At 46.4% G+C, this 22434-nt stretch overlaps 1 protein-coding gene across 1 annotated transcript in view; it reads right to left on the bottom strand.

The window, feature by feature from the left end:
- The window catches only part of USP46 (ubiquitin specific peptidase 46), a 62025-nt gene extending 43517 nt beyond the window's left edge, over window positions 1-18508 (bottom strand). Inside the window, exon 1 of the mRNA XM_060655046.3 lies at window positions 18333-18508. Coding sequence (XP_060511029.1) covers window positions 18333-18368 — 36 coding nt within the window. The 5' untranslated portion in view covers window positions 18369-18508. The remainder of the gene's footprint in view (window positions 1-18332) is intronic.
- Window positions 18509-22434: the final 3926 nt, after the last annotated feature.

The following is a 22434-nucleotide window of genomic DNA, read 5'->3' on the forward strand; positions in this document are numbered from 1 at the left end:
TGACAGAAAAAGTTAGAAACAGCTTGAACTGGTTAAAAAGCTATAGTAATCCATACAATGGAATACCATGCAGCTATTTAAAGAAGTAAAGTTGCCATACAAGTCCCGCTATGAAAATCTGTAGAAACGTGCTGGCGAGTGACAATGTGCAGGATGATGCTGGAGATGCCACTCATTTAATCAACGGACACCGAGCCCTGCTTTGTGCCCAGCACTTATATCTGAGGCACACAGCACACGCAGACCAGGCCTGTGTTTAATGCCTACATTTTTTCTTTTTTGTCAACGAGAGAGAAAGGCAGAGAACACATGTGCGTGCCTGAGCGAGGGAGGCACAGAGAGGATCCGAAGCAGGCTCCCACTGTCAGCGCAGAGCCCGACGTGAAGCTCAAACCCACAAACTGAGAGATCATGCCCCGATTTGACCTGATTTGATTTCACGATCATGAAATCAAAAGTCAGATGCTCAACCGAGCCACCCAGGCGCCCCTCCGTGCCTACATTCTAATAGAAACCCCTTCAAGAATACTTGGGAAATTATGAACACTAGTCACCAGGGTCTAGGAGCAGGGCTGGGAACTGAGGAGGCCACCAAGGGGCTTTTCGTGTTCTCTTCCCAACTATTCACCCTTTTTACACTGGGCATTGTTATTTTTGTCATTAAAGAAAGTTAATGGGGGCGCCTGGGTGGCTCAGTCGGTTAAGTGTCTGACTTAGGCTCAGGTCATGATCTCATGGTTTGTGAGTTCAAGCCCCACATCAGGCTCTGTGCTGACAAGTCAGAGCCTGGATCCTGCTTCAGAGTCTATGTCTCCTTCTCTCTCTGACCCTCCCCCACTCACACTCTGTCTCTTTCTCTCAAAAATAAACATTGAAAAAAAATTTTAAAAGAAAAAAAAGAAAGTTAGTGAAAATTAGCAAACTAATATCCTGCAGACCAGTTATCTCGAGCCCACAGCACACAATTCAGACTGTATTTGGCCATTTTTTCCTCCCAGTGTGAATTTGCCTTTGGTTTTGGTCACTCTTGCCTCTTGGCCTTGGTTTCCTGGCTGGGGAGGGAGGGTGTGGGTGGGGGAGGAGCTGGAATCCAGCCAACCCACTACTCAGGGTAACAGGGAGAATCAAGCAAAACTGGGAATGTCATCAGCACCATGCAAATTGCAAGGTACACTACAAATCCCAACGCCTACACTCCCACTGCTAGCACCCAGCCCACAGGCACAAAAGGCACAAAAGGCACTGAGAATAATTACTCCATGACCAGATGCTGAACAAAAGAACTTATCAATGGTGGTAAATCACAGGGTCTGGAGGTATAGAAACATAAAGATCTTATTTCCATCAGTAAAAAATTTGGTAACCTTTGAAAAACAATGCACCACACTTTATTAAAAATAGAATCTGAACTGGGACAAGTTCCAACAAGAAGACTGTAATGTTAGCTCTTCAGAGCACTTCTGAGAGCAATCCTGTGCCTGCCGAGGGGGGGCTACAGAACCACCAAATAAACAACCACCGCCACCGGGAAGGATGAATCGTAAATGCATAGATGGATATAGAAAGGCATTTCTTTTTAAAGTGATTTTAAAGGCAGTTTATAAGGAAAGCCTATTAGGACTTCTTCCAGTGGGGGACAAAGGAGATAGAATCTTGCTCAGGAGGATGGTATAATCAGAACAGCAGCACTGCAAGGTCTATAAAAGCTAATGAGAATATTGCCAGACTATGGGAGCGCCTGAACAAAAGCCACAGAGACCAGGAAGAGCCCTTGGAGATCATCTAGACCCATTTCACAGATGAAAAAACTCAAGGCCCAGAGAAGTAAGCCTACTTGGCCAAGATAACCCCAGGACAGCCCATTTGTCGGCATCCTAGGTTAGGCAACCTCTCTTTCAAGTTTTTACAAAGTAAAGAAGGGCCACACACAAAAAAGGCCAAAGAGAACATGTAAAAATCTCCAAGTATACACAGAATAAGTCATCAGTTATAAAGCCGGAATTAAAGTATGTGACAGGAGGGGCTCCTGGGTGGCTCAGTCGGTTAAGCACCCGACTTGGCTCAGGTCGTGATCTCCCAGTTTGTGAGTTCGAGCCCCGCGTCGGGCTCTGTGCTGACAGCTCAGAGCCTGGAGCCTGCTTCGGATTCTGTCTCCCTCTCTCTGTCCCTCCCCCAGCTGTGCTCTGTCTCTCTCTGTCTCTCAATAATAAGTAAACATTAAAAAATTTTTTTAAATAAAATAAAATATGTGACAGAAGAAGATAATGTTGTTGCCAAAGACATACTTTTAGGTCTATGTTCAAAAGGCTATTCTACTTATCAAGTAAGTTTTCCAAGTACAAAAGTACATAAAGAACTAGATTTCAAAAAAACTAGGTTTCCCTGACTTCTGTTGATTAAAGTCACTCCTACAGCCTTACACAGAGGGTGAAACAAAAATGAAGTGATACAGCCCAAGATCTCAGGATGAGTCAGGAGCCACTTGCCAGAATTCAAGGATGGTTAAGGAGGAATAGGGCCACTGGTTCCCCAGCTGTAACTAGTAATAATAACAACGGATAACACAAATCATCCTCCCTACTGCAGTCACTGCTCCAAGGACCTGATGTGTATTTTACTCATTTTACTCCTCTAATCCTCTAAATTTAACTCCATGAGGTTAATGCCACGATTGTTCCCATTTTAAAGAGAAGAAAACTGGGACCCAGAGAAGGTAAGTAACTTGATCCAAGTTCACACAGTCAAGGAACAGAACTGGGTTTAACTCACACCAGTATGCTCCTAAACACTGCACTGCAATGACTCTCATGCAGGCAGAGTCCCCTCGGAATCCCAGAATGGCAGAAAGAGAAAACTTGATGGGGTCACAAAGTTGTACAGACAAACCCCTAACTCTGAGGCACCCCTTCAAATAGTCCACAGTGAGCAACATACGTGCCCTTTTCCGTAAAATCTCTACGTAATACTGTAAGATGCTACAACCCGTCTAAAGGAAATGTACAGGGGTGCATGGGTGGCTCAGTCAGTTAAGCGTCCGACTTTGGCTCAGGTCATGATCTCCCGCTCTGTGAGTTCCAGCCCCATGTCGGTCGGGCTCTGTGCTGACAGCTCAGAGCCTGGAGCTTGCTTCAGATTCTGCATCTCCCTCTCTCTCTGGCCCTCCCCCATTCATGCTCTGTCTCTCTCTGTCTCAAAAATAAATAAACGTTAAAAAAAAAAAAATTAAAGGAAATGTACAATTGAGGTTGGAAATCGGGAAAAACTCAGGATGTAGTCAATAAGAAAACAGATTTTTTTTCCCAAAATGGTTTTAAGGTCTGTGAATCTTTAGCCAAATAGGAAAAGAAAAGAATCTTAAGTTTAACCAGGCAAAAAGAGAAAAACTACATCAAAAAGTAAAAATGAGTTCTAAGGGGTAAAACGTTTTATACCTAATAATGAAATAATGTGCAATCTTACTACTCTAACTTCTGAATTTTTAGATACTGACAATATAATGAAAACACCTGCATAGAGAAAATAACCTACCAGAAGAATGCATAACAAAATGTGTTTGTTTATATATACAGACATATCTTTTATATGTGTATATATACCTTATATGTATATATGTATACCTTGTATATATACTTTATATAGATCTCTTATATATGTGTATATATACACACACACACCTTTTTTTACACCTTTTTTTTTTTTAGAGTTTTTTTTTTTTAACATTTATTTATTTTTGAGACAGAGAGAGACAGAGCGCGAATGGGGGAGGGGCAGAGAGAAAGGGAGACACATAAACAGAAGCAGGCTCCAGGCTCTGAGCTGTCAGCACAGAGCCCGACGCGGGGCTTGAACTCACGGACCGCGAGATCATGACCTGAGCTGAAGTCGGACGTTTAACCGACTGAGCCACCCAGGCGCCCCTTTTTTTAGAGTTTTTTAAAGTAATCTCTACACCCAATGTAGGGCTCAAACTCACAAGCCTGAGATCAAGAGTCACATGCTCCAGGTGCCCCAAAATGTGTTAATATATTAATACAGCTCATCTCTCAGTGTTAAGATTATAACAGGAGTTAGGGAGGTGGGAAGGGGAAGACAAGTGGCATGAATTATATTTCAGGGGAAATTTCCCATTTCTGTTTAAATTTTTTTTTAATGTTTACCTGTTTTTGAGAAAGAGACAGAGCATGCGTGGGGGAGGGGCAGACAGAGAGGGAGACACAGAACTGGAAGCAGGCTCCAGGCTCTCAGCTGTCAGCACAGAGACCGATGCAGAGCTCAAACCCACAAGCCGTGAGATCATGACCTGAGCCAAAGTCAGACACCCATTTCTGTTTTAATTCAAAGAAAACTTCAAAATATCCAATGTGCTCCAAAAGACAGAAATGCAGGCTGTAATTCTGAGCCTCTTAGCTAACAACTGGTGTGGCAAGTTTAAAACTGGCCACTAGAGCTATGCCTGCTGCAGCTGCCCTTTCTTCCTTTGGCTACCTTCCTACCATTTTGCTTCAATGTCACTTCTTCAAAGCTACCTTTCTTGACCTTTTTCTTATGTAATCCTGTGAGATTTCCATTTTATAAAACCTATCAAGACTTCTGATAACATATTTGTGCTTACTTAACATGTTTTCCCACTGAACCACAGGTTGACAAGTGATGATCAATGGACCAAATCTGGCACAACTGCTTTTGTAAATAAAGTTTTATTGGAACACAGACACAGTCATCCATTTACTTATTGTAGCTACTTTCACAATATGATAGTAGAGTAGTTGTGACAAAGACATTATGGCCCAGAAAGCCCAAGATATTTACCATGGAGCCTTTTACCGAAAAGCTTGCTAATCTCTACACTAGACCATAAACTCGACAAGAACAGACTCTTATTACATCTGATTCCTTTGCCAGCACCTAGCAGAGCACCTGGCATATAAAAGGCACTTAAATAAATTTGCTAATTGAATAAATTTGGCAAATGGGGAAGAGTAAGTGGTAGGTGCCACTCATTCAGAAACTTCATGTCTATATATTCACTTAATTTTGTCCACTAGCCCAAGCCAGATTATGTTTATTACCCCTGTTCTACTTATGAAGAAATGGAGGGAACTTGCCCACCTTCACTCAGTCTGTAAAGGAGACAGAACTTGAACATAGGCCGTTCAGATTCAGAGCCCAAACTCCTGACCCCCAGGCAAGGGAGATGATCTTTTCATTTGTATTTTTCATAATTCCATAGCTGCAGATTATAGGGACTAGGCAGGGAGCCAGAGCTGTTCCTGAGCACGTGCTCTCTGGCCCTTGGTCACACATCACCTCATCACCTAACCATCGAACGCTAACCACCGACTACGCAACACCTCTCTGCTTAGAGAGCAGACAGGTCACCCAGGCCCAGTGAGCAACACTGAACCAAACTCTCCTTCCAGGTAAACCACTCCCGGGGACCACATTTCATAGGTGAGGGAAATGTGGTTAGTGGGGGGTTAAGGAACTCGCCAAGGTCAGGTGTTAGTATGAAGCAGAGGTCTGCTGTGAACCCACGACCTAAATCCTGACACGCTGCAGCCCCAACTCCTGGCACGAGCACTAACCCGCCTCCCGGACCTCTGCCGGCTTTCCCCAGGAGCCATCATCCACGGAAGGCAGTGAGAACACATCTTCATTCTGCACCACGATAGCATGACATTTCCATGCCCTCTATGATATTGGGTAGGGGGAAACACGCAGAAAAACATCTCAACAGGATTTAATTTAATGATCATGACACAACAAAACAAAAACGTCTGCTACTGAAGAAAGATGACCCTGGGATACATAATGATCCCAAGTCATCACAGGAAGGGACATTAAAGAGCAGCTAGAGACTCTGGTTTGTAAAATAGCTCTCCTCATGCCTAGAGACAGCGCAACAAAGTCCTCATGCAAAGATAAAATTTCAACTCAAAAGCAGAACAAAAGATACTGGTCTGTGTCTATATTCTGGCTGAAGGGGGAGAAAAAGGAAATTTCACCCACAGTCACTAACTCAGTGTGCTAGAAGAGAAACTCATCCCCAATCCAACGTTCTGCAAAGCCACCAATGTGCCACCTTGATTATGAGGTCTCTTAAGCTCTTACTTCACCCAGGAACCCCTCCCATCACTTCCTAGAAAAGCAGCATGAATGGCATGGGATACTGGCAAAATCCCAGGTCATAGAGGTCAACTCTGCAAATTGGACTAATCGGGTGATTTTGAGCTCCACCCAACCCTGTCTAGTAGTTCAAGTTCAAGGTCTTCATCCAGTGAAAAACCAGGACACCAGTATTCCATGTTACAGCCTGGGAGAACCGAAGGGGTTAAGGTACCCGATGGGTTTGCATGGCACCCTGCCCTTCTGGATCAGTACTGCACCACCAGAGATATTCTACTCTAATGGAGCGAAAACATCTAGTACTGATTGTGAAACATAAAATATAGAATTCTGTGCTCTCTTCTCTCATCCCCAAACAGGGCTGCAATGGAAAAAAAGAAACGACAGGAGTTCTTTACAGCAATATTACCCAAAGTGTTGATAGTGCCATGAGCTAAGTTCAGAAAGTAAAAACAGATATAATGAATGGATAGAGTAATTCTGTATCTGTCAAGTTAATCATAAAAAATAGGGGTTTTGAGGGCGCGTGGGTGGCCTAGTCAGTTAAGTGTCCGACTTCGGCTCAGGTCATGATCTCATGGTTGGTGAATTCGAGCCCTGCATAGGGCTCTGGGCTGACAGCTCAGAGCCTGAAGCCTGCTTCAGATTCTGTATCTCCCTCTCTCTCTGCTCCTCCCCTACTCGTGCTCTGTCTCTCAAAAATAAATAAACATTAAAAAAAATAGGGGTTTGTGTGCTTATGTATCTTTGGAGTTTTTAACTCTGTTTTGCTAATAATTCTTTTTTATTGTATTTTATAAAAATATCAGTCTGCCACAGATTGAAAATAAAAATAAAACTGGTCCTTCTCTACAGACTTCGAAAGTAATTGCCAACAACAAAACAGTTAAATGAAATTGAGCTGGTTTTCTTGAACGTGTGAATAGCTGCTCAAGCTCACTTCTAACAAGAGAGACGCAAACTAAAAATATACTAAGACTCCATTTTTCCCCTGACTGGCAAGGATCAAAAGGTTTCTGGATAGCACACTGCTTTGGCAAGGCTGTGGGTAACGAGAGTCGCACATATTGCTGGTGGAGGGCAATTTGGCAGAATCCGTCAAAGTTACAAATGCAAATCCATTTCTGAGAAGTAAGCCGACAGCTATATTCCCACACATGTAAAATGATTTATGGACATAAGGATATACGTTCCCTATAGCCTTGTTTGTAAAAACCAAAGGGTGGAAAACTACCTTTATGCCCATTAGTGCTTAAGTGAATCCAATACATTCAAGCAACTGAATACTCTGTAGCCATTAAAAAAGAATGAGGATGCTCTTCACTTACTACTAGCACAGACCCACCTTCAAGGCATAAAAGCAAGGGGCAGATCAGGATAGATCAGTATATGCCGGAGGTACTACCTGTGTTTTTAAAAACTATGAGAGAAATATAGAGGCGCCTGGGTGGCTCAGTCGGTTGGTTGACCGCCCGACTCTTGATTTCGGCTCAGGTCATGAACTCCAGGTCGTGGGGCTGAGCCCCGCATCAGCTCCGCGCTCAGCACAGTCAGTCCCCTTGGGATTCTCTCTCTTCCTCTCTGTCCCTCCCCTGCCCCTTCTCTCTCTCTCTTCTCTAAATAAATAAACATTTTTTAAAAAACAAAAATACTCTCTCTCTCTGACCCTCCCCCGTTCATGCTCTGTCTCAAAAATAAATAAAAGTTAAAAAAAAATTTAAAAAAAAAAGGGGGGGGGGCCTGGGTCACTCATGCGGTTAAGTGTCCGACTTCAGCTCGGGTCATGATCTCATGGTCCACGAGTTCGAGCCCCATGTCGGGCTCTGTTCTGACAGCTCAGAGCCTGGAGCCTGCTTCAGATTCTGTGTCTCCCTCTCTCTCTGACCCTCCCCCATTCATGCTCTCGCTCAGTCTCAAAAATAAATAAACATTGAAAAAAATTTTTTAAATAAAAATAAAAACTATGAGAGAAATATAAACATATTCGTTTGTATATGCATAGGATACGTCTGAATGGAAGCAGAAGAAACTGCAAATATTAATCAGGCCAGTTATAACAACTGGGTGCTGGCTATATTTTCAAGATATATCCTTTTGTACAATTTGAAATTTCTACCATAGGAACTCATATTACCTTTTTAAAAACTTAAAAAAAAATTTTTTTTTAAAAAGAAACTGAGCTCAGTTACTTATGTATTTCTCAGGTAGGAACACCTAACTGCAGATGCCAGGTAGTACAAGAGGGTATGTTAGACACTTATTAGGTGATGAAAAGTCTTTGACTAGATGACGGGCTCTCATTATCAGGAAAGGGAAAAACATTGTATCCTGACCGATGATTACAAAAGTTTTGCCTGCACTGTGCCTCCCCAGGACCTTTCAGTGGGAAATCACAGCTTCTTCCTCCTTTTGTCCCCTCCCGGCTTTCCCCACAAGTCCAGTCTCTGACTGGAAGCCGTGCTAGATTGCAGTGTGCAAACCCAAAGAGGTCTAAGTCACCTGCCCATGTTAGGAAAGCTACAAAGTGGCAGGATCAAGACTGGAACCTGAGACTTCAGATCCCAAGGCAATCTCCACTCCATCCTTTGGACTGCAGTGCTAGTGGGAAAAACAGGGGCACTAGAAGGCAAGAGTAGTAAAATGGTCAGGCTCTGGGCTAAGCACCAGACATTAATGAGTCCATTTCAGCCCCACAATACCACAGGGAGGGAAGTTCTCTTGCCACCAACATTATGGGTGACAAGCAGAGTCTCTGAAAGGGGAGCATTGGCAACTCTCACACTCAACCACCAACAGTGTGGAAACCCCAACCAGATCTACTCCACTTGTTAACCTGCCCCCCAAGGAAGCTCGCCAACCTGTAACCTACAAACCACTGTAACAGTATTCCTCCAGAGGCGCCTGGCTGGCTCAGTCGGTAGGGCATGGGACTCTTGATCTTGGGGTCATGAGTTGGAGACGCACATTGGGCATGGCGATTACTTAAAAAACAAACAAACAACAACAACAACAAAACCACAAGTGTTCCTCCAATAGTCGGTTATTTGAACCACCATAAAGAACCTCTTATCTGAGCCAATGCCTCCCAAACTAGGAACCATGAATCCCAGTGGGAGGTTAGATAATCTTAGGTGGCACAACTATGAACACTTTTAACTCTAGCAATTATGCATTTTTTATTGAGGTATAATCGACATACAGCATTAAATTAGTTTCAGGTGTACAACATAATGATCTGATATTTGTATCTATAGCGATTATGTTTCTGATATGCATTACAAAAGCATATAACTAGCTCACCAAACCCATTACTTCACAGATGTCTTAGCACAGAATGAGACCAAATTAAAAGTTGGACAGATTCAAGGAAAACTACTACTAAATTCAAGTGGTTCAAAGATACAGTGAAGGGGTGCCCAGGTGGCTCGATTGGTAAGCGTCTGTCTTCAGCTCTGGTCATGATCTCGCAGTTTGTGAGTTCAAGCCCCGTGTCGGGCTCTGTGCTGACAGCTCAGAGCCTGGAGCCTGCTTTGGATTCTGTGTCTCCCTCTCTCTCTGCCCCTCCCCACCGCCTCTCTCGCTCTCTCTTTCTCTCTCAAAAATAAATAAACATTAAAAAAAAAAAAAGATACAGTGAAGACTGCGAATAAAAACAAAAAAAAACTGCAGTATACAATACACACTAGCTCTGAATGTCCCTTTTATTTTATTTGTATTTGCCCTCCTCTCTCTACACCACACTGCCTCTTCTCAGGTGGATGAGGCAGTATCCCCAATAAATAAAGCACCCTGAAATGCTGCATTTAAATGACAGTGTCCTTTGGTGGCTTAACCCTGGGTTGACCACAAGGCCTGGTTTGCCCTGAATAGCTTTGATTACACCTACAGTAAATCAATTAATGCCTAATAGCTATTTAGAGCATCCCCCTCTCACTGTAAGAAGTGTCTGACTTGGGGAAATAAACTAGAGAGCCTCCCTACTGTCCTATCACCTGCTACAGTGCAGAGCTGAGTGGGAGAGAGTTCTGGGCCTCTCTCTAGTCCCGTTCCTCCCCCTACCACAAACCAGTGAAGAGGGAACCCCACATCCCAGCACCGCAGTCAGAACCACACAAGGTGAATTTTGCCTCTGCTCTTTGCCTGACCTCCTTCCCCCAACTCCACTCCTCCCAAAATGCCCACTAAACGTAGACAGCAGGTCAAATGAGAGCAGAATTCCATCAAACCAGTGATTCTCAGACGTCAGCGTGTTATCCTTTGTGGTTTTCAGTGTATCTATAAACTACCTGAACTTATCAGCTGCTTTCCCTAAAGCCGTTCAACTTCTTTTAACAACAGCTTTGTGCTTTGGGTAACCTGAGGGAAAACATTAATTCCCTAAAAGAACGAGAATAATTATGAAAAGTAGAATGTGTGAGGGCATCGCAGTTCACAAAATGCTTCCACAGGCAGCAAGATCGTCTTTGATTCTTCCCCAGAATGCTGTGAGAAAGGTACTTTATCACCTGCCTTTTTGTGTTATCAAGAGATGAGGAGACAGGCTTTGAAATTTACCAAGCAGGATTCCGAATCCCAAACTCCTCACTTTAGAAAAAAAAAAAAAATTTTTTTTTTTTCTTTTTTTCCCTGGGGACTTGCTTCCCAAACCAGGACAATCTGGCCACGCTAGAAATGCAAAATCTAGGCCCCACTAGAGGCCTCCTGAATCAGAATCTGCATTTTAACAAGCTCACCAGCGAATTCCGAATTCCGGTGGACGATGGAATCCGAAATCCGAGGAGCACTACCTCCCTCCAAGGCAATTCTCCCATTCTCCCAGGCTCCAGCTCTTCATTCGATCAGCCAGGAATCATTGGTTGAGCCTCTGGCACGTATGTGCCAGGCACTGCGCTGAATGCCGGTGAAGAAGATAACCTTGAGGAGCCGCCAATCTAACACCCTGGTGTCTAAGCTTGGGATGTTCCTCAGAATCAGCGGTGGCACTTAAAAAACTCGCGGGTGATTAAAACCCACCGCGGACCTACCTACACCTCTGTACAGTCACAAACTCTGAGACTAGGGCCCCAGAAGCTACACATCCAAAAAGCTCCATTTCATGCAACCACCTTGGTGAGCAATCTGGCGACACCTAGTAAAGCCCCGGATGGGCACTCCGAGAGCAGCACTTTCCTTTCGAGGCCTACATCCTGGAGAAACGAAGGCACGTGTGCAAAGAAGACAGGCGTGAGCACGTTCACGGCAGCACTGTTTCCAGAGAAATACACCGCCTTTCTAAAAGAACTTCCGAAAGCAACTGGGTAAACAGGAAAACTCTGTAAGTCCAGCCTCGCTGTCGTTCTCACCGGCGACGTATCACGAATTTACTCTCAACACTCAACGTATCTTCTCCCTTCTAGTCTGTAGCCTTGTCGCTGCAAGTCTTCAGCCCCTTTCTATCACTCCGTCAACCTGTATCTTCCATTCCACCCGTACCGTTCTCAACTTGTTCTCTGATCTCCCCACTTTCCCCCTGCATCCTCCCTTTCCCTATTTTCAGACAAAACCAATGCAATCCTGACTTTCAAGCCCTGGAAAACTGCCCCGGAGTCGCTGGATGAAAAACAACCCAGCACAATAAACACACGAAAAGATGTCCAGCCTCATTAGTAAACAGGAAAGTGCACATTTTAAACCACAAAGATCCCACTTCAGACTGGCAAAACATCAAGTCTGACAATGTCGGGTGTTTGAAAGCACGTGCAGCCGCTGGCGCTCCCCAGCGCTGCTGGTTGGAATGCAAATCGGCACGACTGCTTTGGAGAGCAACCAGGCAATATATTAAGAGTTGAAGATGCCCATTTCCTTTGACCCAGCAATCTCTCTTCTACGTATATGCCACAGAGAAACTTCAAACATATGCACAGGGAGACAAGTTCAAAATGTCACGACAAACACAGAAAAGTGTAAAGCCAAGTGCTTATCAACAATAAAGTGAGTATATTGTAGCATACGCATGGAGAGCAGTTAATAACCTAGAATCACGTAGACTTTAATGGATGAATCTCGAAATCAGAGTTTATTTTTTTTGTTTTGTTTTGTTTTTAATGTTTATTTATTTTTGAGAGAAAGAGCACGAGTTAGGGAAGGGCAGAGAGAGAGGGAGACACAGAATCTGAAGCAGGCTCCAGGCTCTGCTCTGTCAGCACGGAGCCCGACACAGGGCTTGAACTCACAAACCGCGAGATCACGACCTGAGCAGAACTCAGACGCTTAACTGACTGAGCCACCCAGGCGCCCCTCGAAATCAGAGTTTAAAACAAAAGCAATCTCACTATCAGGGAGCATGTTTAAAACATGAGGAAGTGACACTACATGTGGTTGATGAACATACACGTATCTAGTAAAAGTATACAAACGGGGGATAAACACCAAATGCAGAAGAGTGGTCACCATCTGGAGCAGGGGGGAGTGAAATGAGGAAGGGTTTGCCTGTATTTATATTTTATTTCTTCACTGGGTGGTGGATGGAAACACACGGGCATTCACTCTAGTATTCTCCGTATTTTTCTGTGTGCCTGAAATTTACCACCCAGGTAAGCACCCAGAAAAAGAGTCCCAAGTCTGAACAACTTTAAAGCATTTTCAGGCTCTGCAAGTGGCATGAAAACTGGACGGGCGGGAGAAGAATGGACCGACAGGTGAAACGTGAAGCTTTGGGAACCAACAAGGTTTCCATCCACACGCTCTTAAAAATATCCAGCACAAATAACCATTCTTAAAACTGTAGTAACATCTCATGTAGAGGACTTATGACATACCCAAAATTCTTGGCAACAATCTCCGAACACAAACATTCCAAAAAGTCTTTAATGCCAGGTTTGATTGTTGATACAGAATTTATTTGTCTCAAAAAAGTATCTGCTTGTTCATGATGGAGTGGCTTTTTCTCTTAAAAGATCAGCAAGGCCTTTCAAACCCTTAGATTAGCATTGGTTTCACCACAATTGCAATTTAATTTGCATTAAAATATTTGGTCCAGAGCACTAACTAGACTAAAATACACCAAACTCTTCCAGTCTGTTTGCTTTGGGCTAGCTCCATGAGAAGGCTAGAGATAAAACCACCCAGAGACACCTTTTGATGATACCACAGAATTGAACACGATTATAAAGCCTGAAGTCATTCAAACAAACAAGCTGGGGAAAAAGGAAACATGTGACTATAGATTTCTCTTAATTGCTAAGAGAATCAAAATTGAAAAATACTTTCAATTACAACCCCAAATACCCAAATTCCACATTAGTTAAAAAATAAATAGGTTTGGAGGCGGCTGGGTGGCTTAGTCAGTTATGCGACTGACTCTTGATTTCGGCTCAGGTTATGATCTCGAGTTTGCGGGTTCAGGCCCCACGTTGGGCTCTGTGCTGATAGCACAGAGCCTGCTTGAGATTCTCTCTCTCCCCCCCCACCCCCTTCCTGCCCCTCTCCCACTCATGCTCTCTCTTTCAAAATAAACATTAAAAGAAAAAACAGGTTTTATTCTGTGGGTGAACTGGAACACAAAGTTGATATTTAGAAAATAATATTATAATCTATAACGCTAACTAAATATTGGCATTCAAGTTTGTTTTCATATAGGAATCCAAGAAAAAACAGAGAAAAATCTATAGGCCTAATTGTCAGGTCCTGATCCAACACAAACATCTACATACTAGACCAAGAGGCCAGAAGATGAGAATTTTTTTTAAACCTCAGCCCACCCCACCCCACCCCACCCCACCCCAGACTGCAATTTCTAAACTCTGACCACTATCGGAGTAGACCCTCACACACGACTTTAAAGACCCCTAGCTAATATTAAACTGAGTCTTCAATTCTCTTTGGGAAGGGGAAACAACAGTAACAGTACTAGAGGAAAAGATAAGTTATGTCTTCTCCCATATTATAAGATGTACATACTTTTTGAATAGTTTAAAAAATTTTTTCCAACTAGTCTCAAAATACTGCCTCAGGCAATTGACTTGCAAGATAAAATGATCTCTATAAAATTCTCTAGCTCTGTTCCAAATTGCTACTCAATTTACTTTCCCTTCATAACAAGGTGACTTCATTTATTCAAAACAATTCAAATACGGCACTCACTATGGTGTCCAATAATATCCTGGGACTGTTGAATGAATACAAAAATGCTAATATGTGGTAAATTCCACACAGTTTTAAATAAGCTGATTCGGTCCTCAAATGGTTGCTAACCAATTAGGAGATGGAGATTTTTTATAAAGACTCTAAGAAATACCGTTCACTAAGAAGCTTTGGACAACCCCAAAAAGTGTATGAGTTTTACAAGGTGAGAAAGACTAAGGTCCCAAGAAATACGACAACTTGTCCAAAGGCACCCTTAGACTCATGCCTAAAAAAAGAGACAGCCATGGAACAGATGCCAGGTCTAAGCTACGCTACTATAAAATAAAAAATAACCCAACTTTGGTCAAATGCAAATTACGTTAAAGAAACATCCTGCTGTGTTCATCAGCCTTTTCTTTGTATTGCTTCTGAGATTCTGTTCAACGTTCATCTGTGCAGATACCACACCGTATGCAAATTGTTTCATCTTTACCAATGTTATGCCCACAAAATACGAAATTGCTGAGCTCTGTGGGGATAGGGACTCCCCTCATTCATGAAGCACCAACACATAGTTTATGCCAACCCAAACATAGCAGGTCCTCAACAAATGGCTGCTTATGCGAACGAAACTGTAGTCTATTTGACACACAGCATTTTCTCTATGGTACATCTTAGAGCGCTCCCAACAAATGAAGATTCAATGATTCAGACCAATTTGCATCGGTACAAGTCCCATTTCTAGAGGGCACATTTGGTTTCTCCTAACAAATGCTTCCTCTTTAGAAAAATTTCTCAAGCTCTTCAAACTGAAAACAGGAAAAAAAACAAACAAACAAACCCACACCAAACCTTTCCATTCGTAGAGCCATAAAAATACACAGGAAGTTAAATCCATTGATCTGGATAAAAATCAGAGGATTATCAACGAGGGACATTTCCTCATGCTTGGCAGCAGCTAGTACATTTTCAAAATTACAACACACCAGCCAAACAAGCTTTACTCTCTCTGAACCAGATGCGCGGTGTGGCGAAGCTGACACAAGCAAGCTGATCAAGAATCACTACGGCAGGAGTTCACATGGAAGTAAAAGGAAAACAAATAGGAACTAGCATGAAACTTGCAAGAGACAATAAAATTTCAGCGGGCAAGGAGACAGGCAGAGGGGTGCGGATATTCTCCAGAACGCCTGTATCTAAAACCGGCATGAGAAGTGCGGGGGGAAAGAGAAGGTGATCATTTCTCAATCACATAAAGGATTTGCTCCAAGTTTAGTTTCTGCTCTGTTGGGTCCTTTCTTGTCTGGTAGAGGAAACAAATCTACTTTTCAGTGCTAGGTTTTGGCTTGTTCAAGTCTTACCTGGATGGATGGTATCTTTTAACACCCTTTCTAGACACATCAGCCTGTTTAAAATATGCCAAACGACCTGCTAAAAAAAAAAAAAAAAAAAAAAAAAAAAAAAAAAAAAATGAAGCTGCCACTTGCTCTTACTACAACTACTCAAACCAGCGAGGACCTAGCCACGTTCGGAGTGGAAAAGACCAGTCAGAGCCCCAGAGAGAAGCTAAATAGTGAAGAGAGATTCAGACAACACCTACCTGGAAACAATTCATAATCGTGAAGAATTTAAAGGGGGATCCGGTGCAAAGGTACGTGCGGCCAGGTGAAAAGACAGCAGCCGCCTCATCAGCAAGCCTTTTCGCGTGGGAAGGAAGACTGGGAGGGACAGGGGTGATCTGAGCAGCCTTTTACAAGGGGCGGGGTAAAGGACTCCCATCCCAGCCTTCCCATACAGTCTCTCGGCTTGGTTTGCATAAATGATCCTGGGGCTCGTTTACAGTAGTGGCTGCTTCCACCAGGTCCAAGAACGCATCATCTTCATTGGTCTTTTAAACCATTGGAAGGTGCCATAATAGCGACAAAGAGCTTAATAATAGCAGCTGCCCCTCACTGAGGACTTGCCAGGTACCAGGCCGTGTAGTGCAGGAGCTCATTTAATACAACGCCTGATGAGGTAGGAGCCACTGTCATCCCCTTTTGCTAGATAAGGAAGACAGCAACTCATTCAAGGACAAAAAACGGGTACATGTTAGAGCCAGGACTTGCACTCGCTCAAGACAGTGTCTAAACAGGAGCGGAAAAATCCTTTTTTTAGGAATTACCGGATCCTCATTTCACCCGGGTGATGATGCCTTTGTTTGCACTTACGGTGTCGACTCTCCAGACACAATACTGGCCTGCACCTCTCACGTCCTCCCTGCAATCCGCCTCCCTGAGTTTTACTGGAAACTGGTTGTGACATTCCACCCAGGTGTGCCAAGAAGCCCCAGCAGCACGGAGGGGCGGGGGGAGGGAGGAAAGCTGGAGGCTGGCTTCCTCTTGGGACATGTAAGCTCTCAAGTTCCCAGCCTACTTCAATACAGAGAGGTGTCACCACATCCAAGCAGGAGAGGAACGCCACCAAGGGCTGGGACCATGCCTCACTGCCCTGTAAGCCCGAGGCCACACAGCAAGCACGAGAGAGTATTAGAGCTGCTCTGGTTTCACAGTTCCCCTCAGGAGCTGGTCTTCGCAGAGAGAGAAACAGAGAAGAAAGGCATCACCTTTCCACTGCACCAAGCAACGTTAATGCCACTAGACAGGAAGGAGCAGGAGACCCATCTCTGCGTGGAGAAGGAAGGAAAAGGGAGGAAATGGAACGGCTTCAGGGGCCACCCACCACATCTAACTGGTCCTGCGCCAATACCTTTGCAGCTATCACTCTGGGAAGCCCCAGCCTTTGCTCTGCTGGCCAAGGCAGCAGCGACGTCCAACGGTGCTGAAAACCGAAGCCAGGGCCAGTGGGTCCTGAGCTAACAACCCAGGGCTCCGTAATGCTCCTTGACCATGTGTTAATCTTGTAGGAGAATGTGGGACAGAAAATTTAAAAAGCTGTGTGACGGGGGCAGGGTAGCCAGATCACCTTACCCCAAGGCTTCTCAATCAAGCCTTCTCAGATTCCCTTTAGGGGCCTGTATTATTAGCTTCAAGGGAGGTTCTCCCCCAACTGGCATTAAAAGAACACATGTTCCAGCTTGGGGGGGGGGGGGGGGTGAGACGCTTTGATGGAAGGGAAGGGGACCCTGGAGAATGGAAGCAAAGCACAGTCTCTCACCCTGCACAGGAGGGCAATGCTTTATGCCAGGGGTCAAGCTGAGGCTTCGCAAAGCTCTGACAAGTGGGGGGTGCCAGCAGGACGCACCCTGGGCACCCAAAGGGCTGGAGGCTGTTCCCACAGAAACTGAAAAGGTAGGGAGAGCCAAGGGAGAAACCCAAGTTAAAGTGAGCACCACATCATGGACCCAGCCCCACCAGAGCCCAATGGCGTCCCCTTGCTGCCCTGCGCCCCTGCTCACCAGCCTCTACTGGGTCTGGCAGTGCATCTGGCAGGATAACCCTGGAGACCTCCTCCAGGCCCAAAGACCGCCCCACCCTCTGGGCCTCCACGCGTTACCGCCAATAACCTTGACCCTCCTTCACAGGTGGGGAAATTGAGGCATCCACCACAAATTACCGTGCTTTCCCAACCAGGTAGAAGTTCACTTCTGTACCTACAATTCTGCACTTCTTTACAGCTTTATTGCATTTCAAATTTCTCCAGATACAACCGGCTGCCTTTGCAAAGTGAATTTTAAATACAGTTGAAGGAGTGAACTCAAAATGAGATGAGGGCGGTCAGGGAGACCGGCAGGGCTTTATCTACCGCAAGGGCAGGATGGGTGCCTCCGATCCCCGGCATATCCCCCCAACCCCCAACCCCCCCCCCCCCCCAGACGCCTCCACCGCAGCCCGAGGGCGGAGGCACGGCGGCGCGGGCGAGCTCCCGGGTCCCCGGGCTGGGAGGGGGGCGGGGGATCGGGCCCCTCCCCCGCGGCCGCCCCGGGGGCTGCGGCCCGCCGGCCGAGAGCAGGGGCCGGGAACTTCTGGCCGCGCCGCACGGACCCCGGCGCGCCCCCCCCCGCCCCCACCCCGGCGCCCCGCGGGTGTGCGGCTCGGGCTTTCCTTTCTTCGCCTCGTCGCGCCTCGGGCGCGACCCCCGAGGCGGCGGTGGCCGCCACTCACCATATTACAGATGGAGGCGATGTTTCGGACAGTCATTAGTCTAAAGGTTGCAGCGATCCCGCACCGCCATCTTTATAAGGTGAAAACAGGACTGTCCATGGTGGAGCGCTCGCGGGGAGGCCGGGCGGCGGGGCGGCGGCGGCTGCGGGGAGGCGGCCTGGGGTCCGGCTAGCAGTTTGGCTGGGAGAGGGAGGCCGGGAGGGAGGAGGAGGAGGAGGAGGAGGAGGGGGAGGAGGAGGAGGAGGCGGGGAGGGCGGGGAAGGCGGGGAGGCGGGAGGGAGAGCGGAGGGGCGGGGAGTGGCGGAGCGAGGGAGCCTGGGCCGCGGCCGGCGGCGCGGGGAGGAGGGGCGGCCCGAACGCGCCGCGTGCAGCCCGCGCTCCGAGCGCTCCCGCCGCGCGCCCGGCCCCGGCCCCCGCCGCGCCCGCGCCGCTCCCCCGCCCGCCCGCGCCCCCGGCCACCCGGCCCGGCCTTTCTCGTGGCCTCTTTATTTCCGGCTTCCCCCTCTCTGGGCTGGAGCGCACGGCCAGGCCCTGGCTCGCGTGGCTGCAGCAACCACACCGCGCGGGTCCCCCGGGCTGACTCCGGCGCGGGGGCGGCCGTCCGGGGCCCGCGGGGAACCGGGGACCGCCTTGGGCGCTGGGCGCCTGGAGGGGCCGCGCCTCCCGCGGTCCGAGGGCCGGGGAGGCGGGGGCTGCCTAGAGGGCCGGCGGGGACCCGGGGCCGTCTGCCGTCTTCGCTTTTTCCTTCCTGCCGCTCGCCCCCCCCCCCCCAACAGCCCCGGGTTTTTCATTTGGGGCGAGTGGAGAAAGCCAGGGGCAGGGATGACCACGTCCAACTGTTGGTTTCTCCCCATGGTTCCAGCCAGATGGCACCGGCGGGGACCCAAGAAGTAAATGGGGTCAGGTCATGGGGTTGTTGGAAAGCCCTGGCCGGCAGCGGGCCGGCCGCCTGGTAAAAGGCGCCGGGAGGGGACAAGAATCTGGGGCTGGGCGGAGGCCAGCCACGGCGCGCTCGGGCAATTTGTGACATTAGCAGGTACAAAAGAGAAGTCTGGGTTCTGGCCGAGGACTAGAGACTGCCCAAGGAGCGATTTGAATACGGATAGAATGGGAACCAAACTTTTACGCATCTTCAGGAAACACAGACCTCTCGGGCACGCAGCCTCTTTAGGCTTTGGTGAGGGTGCTGCCTCCTTTCCGGCATAAAAGGTCGTGGCTGGTGGCTCAAAATGCGGATCTACACCGCTTAGCCGATTTGTTCGCCTATAGTGGGGGAGCCGCTTTCCGAATGAGTGAAACAATTCTACAAAGTTGCAGTTCAGTGCTTTCAACAGAGAAGTTACAGAGGTGGAACCCGTGATAATTCTGAAACCGATGTATTTTAATGACAGATCGAATTAGAAGAGAAACGAATACAATTGAAGGTAGCTTTTTACTAACCAAGGCTGACATACTGGCAAAATACCATGCCTCCAAACCTCCATTATTTCGGTAGTGTTTCGCTGCCAGGGATGAGAGCATTGAGGGCTGGGATCTCGAGGACCTGAGGTGGAAATAGAACACAGACAACTGCTGCCTGAAGTTCTGTGGGATCCTGTTGGCTCTGTTTAGTTCTCTCTTTTTTTTTTTCTTTTAAGTTTATTTATTTATTTATTTATTTATTTTGAGAGAAAAAGAGGGAGAGACAGAATCCCAAGCAGGTTCCAGGCTGTCAGGGCAGAGCCGGACATTGGGGTTGGACTCACAAGTGGTGACATCATGACCTGAGCTGAGATGAAGTCAGATGCTTAACCAGCTGAGCCACCCAGGCGCCCCCCCCCTCCCCCCGCTCTGTATATTTCAGTGGATTTAAGGAATAATATTCCTGCTTATGTTAAGTCATCCTGGCAGCATCTTGCTTCCAAACGGATCCTGATGATGGCAATAGCCGACCATGACGTCGTACCATCGTCAGCCATGATCTTCCATGCAGTCATGGCCGTCAGTCACCACCATAGCTATCAGATGATTATTATTGCCTCTTGCAAGTGGGTAAAATAAGACTCAGAGGGTCAAGTATCCTACCGCCGTGGTGTCACCCACGCGTTACAAATGAAGCAGGTCTGAAAAGCTGGCAGAGCACCATGGGAGAGAAGAGGACCACAAGACACCCAATATGGCCAGTTGGGTAAAAGGCCTAAAGAGGTTTGAGGGCTTGGAGGAAGTCACAAAATAAGTGCACGAAACACACTTGAGGCTAAAACTCAGGCCTCAGGACTCAATTTCACAGACATTCCATTCTAAAGGCATTAATCCAAAGCCTTAAATGATATGGAAATTTTATACCATACTAGAGGCATTATTTCTGCCAACATCGGCACAGTGGATTGCAAAGGCCAGAGGATTGAAAACACCAATGACATAATGAGCATTGAACATCATCCGGTTACTGAGTGCTATATCAGCAAGTTCCAAGGATCTTTTGCATGCCTTTTAACAGCCTATAGCCTAAAACCGAAGTGTTCGATATAGACAAACACCCAGATTGAAACTCAGGCAGTGAATTACATACACAACAGATCAATGAACACCGCAGATCTTGTCAGACTCATGAATAATTAAATGTATTTTTATACTGCCACAAGGTTAGTGTTCACAGGTCTAAATTGGAAAAGGCATCAGTTGAAGAAGAATCCTAACCTCAGCGTCACTCATCGAGGAGACATTTGGAGGTGATAGAGGTAAAGTCATAAAAATGTTGACAAATTAATGAGAGAAATTTGAGGAAAAGCATTTCACATATAGGCCAGCCAATATGAAGGTATGGAGTTAAAACAGGAGAGTGGGCAAATGGAAGGATGGGATACAGGCTAGTCCTAAACAGTCTAAGTAAATTTGAGGGAGGCAGTCACTCCAGATCGTATGGCCCTGCTCCACAAAGTGTGGTCCATAAACCAATAGCACTAGTCTCACCTGGGAGGCTGTTAGAAAGAAGTGTAGACTCTAGGTTCCCATCCCAGACCTACTAAATGAGACTCTTCATATAAAGTGCAAGGAGATGGGGTGCCTGGGTGACTCAGTCGGTTAAGTGTCCAACTTCTGCTCAAGTCATGATCTCCCGGTTGGTGAGTTCGAGCCCCGCGACAGGCTCTGTGCTGACAGCTCGGAGCATGCAACCTGCTTCAGATTCTGTGTCTCCCTCTCTCTCAAAAATAAATAAACATTAAAAAAAAATTTTTTTTTTAAATAAATGAAGTGTGAGGAGCACTGCTCCAGCCAATCACTTGTGGTGCCATTCCCAGTGTTTACCTGTCCAGCTTCTAGATTCTACTTCGGGAAACTTTCTCATTTTCAGAACCTAAGGTTCAACTGTGGCTGCCCCTGCCCCCTGGCTCCAGAGGAAAGCACATGATCCAGGGCTGGCCAATGAGAGCGCCTCATGGCCCAGCCACAGTGATTGGTTCAACAAGGAGAATGTAATATATGCGGAGCCAATGAGAGTCTACCCCGGGCCTTTGGAAAAATAAGGGCTCCCCTTCCTGAGTTTGCTGAACTGATAGGATAAAGTCTAGAGCTTCCATATTTCCATGCCTGAGACTGAAGCCAACGTAGAAAAATGGAACTGAGGAATGTAAGAGAGATCCTAACAACATCTTTATCTACTTGCTGCTAGATCTATAATCTGGACTATTCAGCAACTTAGGCTAGTAAAGCCATTGCTTTCTTGGGCCAGTTTAAATTGAGTGTCTGCTATTCACAACTGAAAGAATCCTAAAAACCAGTGTCTTCCTGTCCCCCAAATTAATTAGGTTCAATCTGAATTCATGTTTCCTTTTCTTCCCTGCCCTACAAACTAAACCAATATTTCAAGGTCTTCCTTCAGATCTGCCTCCTCCATGAGGCCTTCCAGATCCCTTCCTCCCACCCACTACTGCTACCAATGAACCACACTATATCCAGGTGGTTCCATAGTCTCCCCTCCGTTGTGACCAGTTTCATGTCTTTCCCTCTCCCACTTCCCCTTTTTGCTTGGTTAACACTACTGAGCCCTCAGGGGTGCCTGGGCCACTCACTCGGTTGAGCCTCCCACTCTTGATTTTGGCTCAGGTCATGATCCCAGGGC

Source organism: Panthera onca, chromosome B1 (genome assembly GCF_046562875.1).
Source record: "Panthera onca isolate mPanOnc1 chromosome B1, mPanOnc1 haplotype 2, whole genome shotgun sequence".
Classification (NCBI taxonomy): domain Eukaryota; kingdom Metazoa; phylum Chordata; class Mammalia; order Carnivora; family Felidae; genus Panthera; species Panthera onca.